Source organism: Hakea prostrata, chromosome 2 (assembly GCF_041222555.1).
Source record: "Hakea prostrata isolate BN-2017 chromosome 2, UWA_Hpros_2, whole genome shotgun sequence".
NCBI lineage: Eukaryota > Viridiplantae > Streptophyta > Magnoliopsida > Proteales > Proteaceae > Hakea > Hakea prostrata.
In genome coordinates, this window is record NC_142601.1 from 73397467 (window position 1) to 73407972 (window position 10506).

General features: G+C 35.7%; 2 protein-coding genes across 2 annotated transcripts; one reads left to right on the forward strand and one right to left on the reverse strand.

The window, feature by feature from the left end:
* Positions 1-93: 93 nt before the first annotated feature.
* On the reverse strand, positions 94-3252 carry LOC149026381 (uncharacterized). The gene is made up of 7 exons (XM_089146670.1): positions 2869-3252; positions 2587-2679; positions 1552-1613; positions 1386-1453; positions 732-957; positions 597-641; positions 94-506 (listed from the first exon to the last, which is right to left on the reverse strand). The coding sequence occupies exons 1-7, from the start codon at positions 3220-3222 to the stop codon at positions 449-451; spliced, it is 906 nt and encodes a 301-aa protein (XP_089002796.1). The 5' UTR covers positions 3223-3252; the 3' UTR covers positions 94-448.
* A 5850-nt stretch (positions 3253-9102) lies between these two features.
* LOC149026382 (uncharacterized) lies at positions 9103-10506 on the forward strand. The gene is made up of 3 exons (XM_089143307.1): positions 9103-9264; positions 9357-9486; positions 9580-10506. Exons 1-3 carry the CDS (start codon positions 9135-9137, stop codon positions 10349-10351), a joined length of 1032 nt encoding a protein of 343 aa, XP_088999433.1. The 5' UTR covers positions 9103-9134; the 3' UTR covers positions 10352-10506.

Consider the following 10506-nt stretch of genomic DNA (forward strand, 5'->3'; position numbering starts at 1 on the left):
CCTTAAGAGTTAAGAGGTTTGACCGAATTTTATTTTTTTTAAATAATGATATTTTCACTTTCCTTTTCTGTGGTATTAAAAAAAATAATTTTAAAAAACACTATCAATTTTATGACCAATATATCCTTTTATAACATAGTCAGCACCATACGTCATAGGTGTGCAATAATTACTCCAACAGTTGTGAATGAATACGAGGGAGTTAACTGTAAATATAGATTTCGTATTTTATCAAATTCTTTTTAAATTTACAAAAAGAGTTCCCCGTTTCCAAGATAAAAGAAAACAAAGGCGAATTCCCAAAAAAACAAGGACAACTGGATAGTTGCTCTGCCATGAAAAATCGGTGTGATATGAGTTTTCGTTAAATAATAGCTATTCGGTTCTTTCTCGGAGGAATAGGAACGCTTAAAAAACCCTAAAACAATCATTCGTAAGTGAATCAAATTCATGGTCCATCTTCACCATCTTTGATTAGATTACAGATGTCAGAGCACTCAACCAAGCTGCAGATAAAACATAATGGCAAAAATGAGATCTCTGAAAATTGGTTAAGACGAAGATAGATGCACAGTTTTAGGGATAAAATATTATACCAGTATTGCCGACTTCGAAACCCTTGTTTGAAGACCACAAGTGGCCTGCAAAACAGAGGAAATATATAATATAAAAATGTTGATAGCTTCGTAAATGCTGATTCAATGAGTATACAAAGATTTACAAGTAAATACCTTCTTGCGTTGAGAGGACCCTCGCCAGGGGAACCAGCACCGCCACGAATGCAAGTAGTGACACACTTGATGGTGCAAGATTCCGCCTTTCTTGATTTTGGGCGCTGGATCCTGGCCTTCTTGCAGTCGGTGGGAGAAGCACATTCACCTGAAAGCATCTGTGGGATGTTGGAGAGAGTCTCCTCTGAAGACGTTGATGGTGATTCTATCGCCATTGCCACGGTTGCTTCAGTAAGCCAATAGCACTTCTTATAGCAGCGGTGATGGTCGTCCAGATTTGAAAGTTCAAGTCGATTTCAGAGAAGCAGGAAGCTCTTTGTTTTTGTAAATTTAAAAAAGATTAAGAGGGGGTTTGATAAATTTCAAAAAAACAAAAATTAAAATGGGATTTGATAAAATAAAAAAACTTATATTTACAGTTAACTCCCTTGTTTTCATTCAAAATGGTCGGATTAGTTTTACATGTGTAGCGTGATCCTGATAACTATTTCGTCAAAAAGTATTTTTGTTATAAACGTCCTTAACTGGAGAAATGCCATTATCTTTGAACGAAAAAATGTTTTGAATCAAACCTCAAGAATTCCAAATGATATTTTCTTTTTGAACAAGTTATAATCAATTTACAAAAACTTTCAATCAATGTGGAAAGCTTACCTCCCTTGCATCCAGCCCCTCTCATGCCATATCCAAGTTCTGGAGGAATTTTTAACATACGTTTCCCCCCCTGAAATATTTTGTGGTAAAGATGCACTGTTTAAAACTTTAAAGTGTTCTGCTTTTAATATAAGATGCAAGCATGGACAACAACTAAAATTACATACCAACAAGCATGGGTGGGATTCCTTCACCACCTAGAATCCCTTGATCCCAACCTTTTATGACCTGCAAAAATGATGTGTGAGGAATACACAAGAATCATTAGAGCCTTCGTTAAGTTACTTGAGAACAAGAAAATAAGTTGTTTCCTCATAAGAGAAACAGTGAAAAATACACAAAAATTGGCATTTGAAGTTTAAGAACCAAGCTAATCTGGAAGGATAACCAAGGAACAAAATTGCATGAGTGAATATTCTTGGGATAATTATTGATGTCTTTATAGTAATTATCTTCTGTATTTTTTGAAATTATTAATCTATCCTCATACTTTGTTTGTAACAATAATGCCCCTTACCATTAAACTATGTTAATTAACTGATAACATGGGATTTTTGTATTTTTTAAAAATCTCAAAATAATCATGAGGTTTGTTATTATTTAGGAATAATTACTGATGTTTCTTGTGCTATAGCTAAATTACTAATTGAACCTCCAACCATAAATATTACTAATTGAACCTTGTTTTTTATGAAATTATTATTGTCCCTTCACTTCTAATGGTGCTTAAAATCTGTTAAGAAAGGATATGCAATGTCTATTTTTTCCTTCACTAGAATTAAGAAGTCAAAAATGATATTACATTCATTTAGAAAAAAACATATCAAATATCGATTTTGCCGTTATATTCCAGTCATTTTGGATTTTTATGAGTCTCCTAATGAGATGATGAAGGGTAAATCAATAATAACAAATTTTAACTTAATGGGTGAGGGCATTAGTAATCAAACAAAGTCTAAAGCTGGTTTAGTGCAAGAATAAAGTAATAATTAAGCAATAGTACAAGGGAGCATCACTAAATCACACCATTACAGTTGAAGGAAGCAATAGTAATTTCACAAAGAACAGTAATCAATTAGTAATTAAGCAGAAATACTGGGGGCAACAATAATTGTCCTAATTTTCTTTTGTACCCACCCTCCAACATTTATCTTCCCTTCTAAATCGCACTTTTTTTCAGTTATTGGATGGATATGCATACCTCACCAACACCAACGCGAAATGTGAGAGGCTTCCCACGGTTGTAGCTACTATCGAACACCTTTCCATTCTCCAGCTTCCCTAAGTAATGTGCCTGCAAATTTATGGGAAACGTTTTACCTGTGCTTTTAATACCTGAAACATAGGAGCATGACATCGAGTTTGTTTGGAATTCAAAATTGTGAAAAGCTTGCTTCTTGTAAAGAGTCTCGCTTTGCTAATAGGAAACCCAATTAATTGGGGAATTTCTTCGAACAGTTCTCACACGTGAGTTGGAAATTACCTTAATAAGTTGACCTTTGGAAGCCTGAGGACCTAAACCGATGACTCGATCGCAGTAGGCGAGGCCAGAAGGAGTGGCAGTGAGTTCACATTGTGCCTCTGCGGCTGAAGATTGCTGTACAACACCATTAATGATTCCAAAACAGAAGCCAAGCCCAATTGCTTCTCTCCTTCCCAACGACACTCCTGATCTTTCATTCTCTTGCACTAGTAGCAGAGAAGGAAGTTTCTCATGTTTGTTTTGGTTAGCGGTGATCGTTGTGGTTGTTGCTTCCGTTGTCTTGATGGATTTGTTGAGCTTCACGGAGGAGAAAGAAACAGAGAAAGAACCCAGAGCAAATGTCGAGGCACTCATCTCCTCTAACCAATACGTCTTATCTTTGAAAACGTGAGACTCCCAATTCATGATTATATCCACTGAATTTAAAAGGTACCACTGGAATGGTTTGGGCCGTGGGTCAGGATTTGGATAGGCCCAACTGCTCGGCCATTTACATAATCTGAGGCGAAGCCCAGCCCAAAAAATTGCCCAACTTTATATCAAGCCCATGGTAACTTAATCCAAAATTCAATTAAATGGGCCAAAGACTGGAAAATTATGGCGAACACTCATGCCAAGAATGGAAGAAGGCTTTGTTTAACTTTAGAGCAAATTGAAGTAGCACCCCAAAATGAAAGCCTTAAAACACTAACACCCCAATTTATGTTTAAAAAGTATAGAGACCCCAAAATTGATTTTCATTGGATATATTTGTCTAATTTATCACTAAAAACTTTTCAGACATTGTTTATTATAGGGATATTTTTTAAAATAAACAGTAATTTAATTGTTTTCAATGATAAATTTGACAAATATATATAATAAAAATCCAATTTTAGGGTCTTTGTGCTTTTTAAACATAAAGTAGGGATGTCAGTGCTTTAAGGCCTCCATTTTGGAGAGCCAGTGCAATTTTTTTATATCACCGGTCGTGAATTTTTTTTTTTTTTTTTTTGGGTAATAATCAGTCGTGACTTGGTAGAGGTATTGTTACTTGTTAGCCCCATTGGATGTTTTTGTTTTGAAAGGAACGGTAGCTATATTGAATAGGAAAACAAAATTTACAATCTATAGTATTTCTTCTTGTTTGCATCATCTCGTAATATATTCAAGAATACTAATGGAAGAACAGTTGGGTTTAAATGAACTTTGTGTGTGGATTGAAAAAATACAGTCCCATGATGTTTTATAGTTGATAATGAATGGCTCTTTCAAATTCGGTTAAACAAATCATTTACCGGCGGATCCAATGAGAACTTGTTATTGATATGAAGTGCAAGTTTCTTTCTATCCACTTCAACACTTCATCTGCGTTGTTTAACTTTCTTATTCATTTTAGAGGTTAAATATTCTAAGTTACCTAATTGTATAAGTTAAACACGATTCCTTCGTACAAATAATTTTGGAATGGAACAAAAGTAGGCAAGAAAAAATTAATTTAAAAGGCTGCGTACTAGTTGGAGTGTTTAGCTGCAAAAACTGAAAAATGGATAGGAAAAGGAAATTGTTTACAAGAAAGGATCATCTATACCATTAAGAAGGAAGAAATTGAAAAGAGTTGTCTAAGCATGCAAGAGAAATGTTTTCTGTGGAGGAATGTGTCATCTATATAATTTTTTATTATTATCATTGTAATTTTTCTTCTTTTAGGAGAGAGAGGGGGAGGGTGGTTTTTTTTTTTTAGGGGGGGGGGGGCGTGGGGGTGGAAGAATGACCATGTCAACCAGTGAATTTAAATTGACCTCCACGTTAACATAGTTACAAAGAGACGAAGAAATGACACTTCTCAAACATAGAAGGCATATTCACAATTAACTAGTACTAATATAATTGTGTAGTCAATTGAAGTGTCATGCAACTATGGCTCTTCCAAGGTATGCAATAAATGTTACATGGTAATTGAAGATCCAAAACATGAAATTGTTAGTAATAATTTATGTATATGTATAGTTGATGGGTTTTGTATCTGTTGAGTTTGTAGGAAAAAAGAGGGGTAGTATTTACAAAAGCTAAGGGGACAAGTATTGATGATATTATGTACAAATTACTCTCTGACTCTTGTATCTGTGTAGAAAGGAATGGTGCTTGGGAGAGGAAAAAGATACAAACCTCATTTACGTCGAAAGAAAACCATTGAAGGATTAGGAGGATCTTTAATTTTGAGATAATCATATGATACATTGTAGGACATAAATTTCGATAGTTGTAAGATGTTAATAATATTATAAAATAAATTAAATTGATCACTACAACTCGAGGGGTGACTCTATGGTAAAAAACCAATATTTATACATCGGAGGTCAGAGTTTAAATCCCTTAGGACCATGGGCAAAGCTCCATCTACATTAATTATACAAAAGCTCCCCAAATATGTAGTTGAGGTGCATGTAAATTCGCGCGGATAAATCCCAGATCTAGGAAAAAAGAAATGGATCACCACCACAGTTGAGGAAAAAATTACATATTGAATGACCGGATCAACCATTTCTATAGATTGAATGATTTGTTTCTAGAAAAGCATCTTTTTTAAGTGTAATCTATTGTCATCATATCATATCTTGAGAGACAAGATTAACATGAAGTCTAAATAATTCCCAAATATTGTTATTTAAACACAAATGGAATTCCTTACTAAAAAAAACATGGATACTATTATCTATAATAAGAGTTGTGATTATCAGCACAGACAATTGCCCCAAGCATCATTAGAGAAGAAGAAAAAAGATACTTTTTAAGTGACAAGATAATTAATAGAATAGATTAAGAAAAGTGTATACAGTTAATTAGTAAACTCCTCAAGCTACTTTGGGGCACGGAAATGGTTTGATCATCATTTAATTAAGAGAACCGACAAGAAAAGTTAGTAATTCTGAACTTATCATAGTTATTTCATTCCTTGAACAACGGGGTTTACAGACTTAGAAGCTTCAAATATACAAAAGATAGAGAGAGAGAGAGAAAGAAGGAGGTGTGGGACTGAAAGGAGTCATTTCAGATTGTTAGCTTGACAAGTGGGCATAATCAAGTTTGTTGGGTTTTGACATTGAACAAAAAGGACGCTTTAAGCTTTTCAACTTTTCAATATAAAATGAAGGAAGATAATTATGCAACTTTGTCGGTAGGGTTTTTTTTTAATTTCTCACTGTTTGGAAGGGATTTGATTTGATGTAGTTGTGGAACATGATCCTCGAAGTTGTTTACTTCTCTTGCAATGTTTCTGCAGCGCAGCACAGATGACTATCATCATCTTCATTGTGAACCACTGGTTGCAGAACACGTAAAATATAATGATACTAATAAAACAAAGACAAATAATTAAATCGGGTGCTTCATTAATGACAGATTTGATTATGGTTTCCAGTCTAGCCTCATTTGGACAAGTTCAAGTTCGAGTTCCTCCTTCCCTAGGAATAATACTTAATACTAGCATCTAAGAGAGGCTTCACTTCATGTGTCTTTCCCTCTAACTTGTCCAATCACTGGAGATCTTATATCTTGTTTGCCCACCAAATTTCAATGAAGATTTCATCAGGTGGGAAGGCCCGTTTTGGAAATCATGTAATTAACAATTAAAAACATATTTTTATATCGAATGAGGTGATATTTAATAATGGGTTTCCTGCAATTTTTTATGTGTAAGAGAATGTTAGTCATACACACATTATGACTTAAGCTGTTTCCTACCAAAAATTTTCTTTTATGACTTAAGCTGAAGAAGATTCTCTACTTGGTATATGAAGTATATACATTAAAAGAGCAGCAAGAACTTGAATAATTGAGAGTTCCCAATGGAAGAGTGAGAGTATAAGATTTTGCAGCTGAATATGAGAAGAAATGCAAGGAAATCTGCAGATTGAAGCGGTGACATTTTCTTTTTCTTTTCTTATTACATGATAAGATTTTCTGACCTCCATAAATCACTGCATTCCACCAGTTCCTTCTACAAGGATCAATTGAGCTGTTCGATATGATTCTTGCCTCACTTCAAAAGATGTGACATCTATTTAAAAGAGTCACTTCAAAAGACGTGTACAAATTACAACTGTAAGTTTTCATGTCGGATTCACTCGACTGCTTAAAATTCGTTATGCTACAGTTTTGATCTTCTACTCTCTTAACTCTTATTAAGTGTTGAGTTGTTTTTTTTTTTTTTTCTTTTTGTGTGGTAACTCTCTCTTAAGTTTTGACTTTTGAGTGAACTGGGAGGATATTCCGAGATAGACCTATTCTCTACTCTCTACTGACAATGAAGCAAATATCATGTCATTATGGTCATAGGGAACAATCAGGTCGAACCATATAACTCCCAGTAAAGTGCATTTTGTGATTTCTATTTGTTTTCTGCATCATTCTAGGTTCCTTTTTCTATGCTTGGGTTAAAAAATTGTGGCACTTATAATTGTTGCCGATAAGAAAGCAATCATAATACCCATCTAGCACGGGCCTCTAGAATGCCGGTGTGCAATTCTGAGTAATACAGGAACGAAAGAATTCAATGAAAAGATCTTCAATTTAGGGAGGAGATCAGCCCTTGAGGCTGAATTGAAGGGACTCTCTTTCTGCATCACTAATTCAGGAGGAAAGTTATCACAGAAACCATGATTGTCTTGGATTGCTTGGAATCTATTAATGTTCCAAAGTCATAGAACCATGATGAATGACCTTGCAATTGGTACCTTTTCATTTGCTACTTGATACTTTCCATGGTAAAATTAGCAAGTGTCAACCCTACTTGCATAATATATCCTGCATAATATATTGCTGATTTCAGTTAAGTTTAATCTGCATAAGAAGTACTTAAGGAAATTGAAATAATAGAGAAAGTAGAGGGAGAAAATAATTTCTTCCGGTCCCATTTGTTTCTCATCATGATATAAATGCAAAATGTAATCGTCATTCTTTTATGAGGGAGGATGAATCAGTTTCTTTTAGGAGCTTTCCTAATTAATTCTTTGCTTTGTCACGTGAAATCATAAAATTCCTGGAAAAAAAGTAGTAGTAGTAGTAGAAGAACCAGAAGAAAAACGTTTTCATTACAAAGACACCCAGAACATCATAATTGTTCAGTGAAAAGGAAAGATGGAATTGGCGGGTTTGATAACTGGAGATACAACCCATCAGCCAATCATCTTCCTCTACGTTGGCACCAAGGAACTGACACTCCCAAGCAACGGTTGAGTGAAGGGAAGACATACCCATTTCGATCTCTGTAATAATTTTTAAAAGAGGCCTTTTGTATTGTTCCAAGACAAAACGTAAAGCTACTACCTTGAGCGAGAGAGAGAGAGAGAGAGAGGTGCAAGAGGGGATCTTGCATGTTGAATGAATACAGCTTAGATATAAAAAATCATTAGGTATGCTATAATGGGCAGAATCATTTCTTCTTGCAAGTAGAAAGAAGCCAGTAAAGAAGCAAGCTTACCTTAAACATACAGTTCATCTCGTAGATATCTACGTAAATCACTATCTACTTCTCCCAAATGCTTTTATACCATCTCCGTATCAGTGAGATGGATCTCTCATAAACAAAAATACTGCATTATATAACATATAATGCATGGGGTCTCAAGTTTTGGAGTTTTGAAAAAGAAAAAAAAAAAAAAAAAGTTTAAATCAAAAGGTTGAAGATTCCCTGTTGGTGTCAACTGTGGGGTCATGTAACAGAAAACGGTAAGGCATCTTTTGATAGACAAGCTAGAAAAATTACGTCATATGGCCCCATTAGTGAGGAAAATGTGAGATTTTGATTAATTTATCGAAACAGATTTGAGATTTCCTTGAAAATTAAGGAAGACCTGTATGGGTATTTGTAGAGTAGATTTATTTTTTTCTTTTTCCTCCAACAACGGTTGAAGACCAGGGATGCTGCTATCAGAAGATTCATGCACTGTGCCCTAATTGGTTATGTAATGAAATGAATTTAAAACTAGCTGATTTGGAGTAGTAATCAAATTTGAAAGCAATGGTTGAAGACAAGTCTTGGAAGCCATCAAAACACTCATGATACTAGTGGTCCTCTAATGAGTGCACCTTAAGTTAGAATTCCAGCACATTTTCTCAAGCAGTACTCTCTCTCTTTCTTTCTCTGTCTCTGGTTTACGCTTTTAGCAGACACTTTTTATATGGTTAAATCTGGAGGAACACCACTATTGTTGGACAAGAATTCTTATTCGAGAAGGGTATATAAAGAAAAGAAGCTGCACTGTTGCTGAGGTGGTGGGTTTGTAATGGGTCATCACTGCTGCAGCAAACAGAAAGTTAAGAGAGGGTTATGGTCTCCAGAAGAGGACGAGAAACTCCTCAAATACATCACCACTTATGGCCATGGTTGTTGGAGTTCTGTTCCAAAACTAGCAGGTCAAGACTTGAGATTCTGGTTCTCCCCTTGCGTCTCAATTTTGTAGTGTTTTTCTTGCAGAGTTCTGAATGGATTTGATTTACGATTGCAGGATTGCAGAGGTGTGGAAAGAGTTGCAGGCTCAGATGGATCAACTACCTGAGACCAGACCTGAAGAGGGGATCTTTTTCTGAACTAGAAGAAAGAATCATCATTGACGTTCATAGAATTCTTGGCAACCGGTTTGTGTGAATTAAAAACCCATCTCATCATCGGTTATTATTTCTAATCATCTCCAGATTCTCATTGGATGACTTCTCTTTTATATCTCACAGATGGGCTCAGATAGCTAAGCATCTACCAGGGAGAACAGATAACGAGGTGAAGAACTTCTGGAACTCATGCATCAAGAAGAAGCTGATTGCACGAGGGTTGGACCCAAAAACTCACAATCTCCTTTCCCCTCATCAGGGTACCAGCAACAATAACAGGGCTTTCAATAATTTTCATTTATACCAAGAGCCAAATTCTTCAATTTTCTCTGTAAGTAGTTCACATATGAGAGATGGACCAAAACACAGAAACCCACCTTCTATCACATTGTCCCCTTCTCCTCCTTTGCCATATTTTGCAGCCACTGCTGCTACTCAAATCCATTATCTTCCATTGCATGAATCCATGACCATTTCCACCTATGAACACCCGAACCCTAGTCTTGCTTGGACTGTTGAAGGCCAAAACTCTCAGGTTTCATCTGGTTTTGTTGGCAGATCTTCGATTGAGAGCACACCCATCTCCTCATCTTCGATAGTTCCATCTGATGAGCTAGGTCTTTTAGACGAAAATCTTATTTGGGGTACTGGTGTTGTTCAACCCTCAGAATTTCCAGGGCAGGAAGAGATACGACCACAGACACAGGAAAGCACCCAGAAGGCATATGAAGCTGAGCTTATTGAGACCAATGAAGTGCAGAGTGGTGGTCAGAACATGCAAAGTAGTTCTTCATTCAACAGCCCTAACTTTGATCTTGACTTTGTGGAGTCTACACTGATGTCTTCTGGAATGTACTGCAGTATGAGCTCTATGGATCAACTTGCATGGGATTAATGTTAGATCTTTTCTGTATTTTATTGGTGTTTGTACGTATTTTTGTCGAGGCAGCTGACCAAGCATTCCTAAAGTTCATTTCCGTTGGATGGGAATCTCTCTCTTAACAAATATCAAAACAAAATCTATCTTCACTTGTGTAAGTGTAGCTTCTC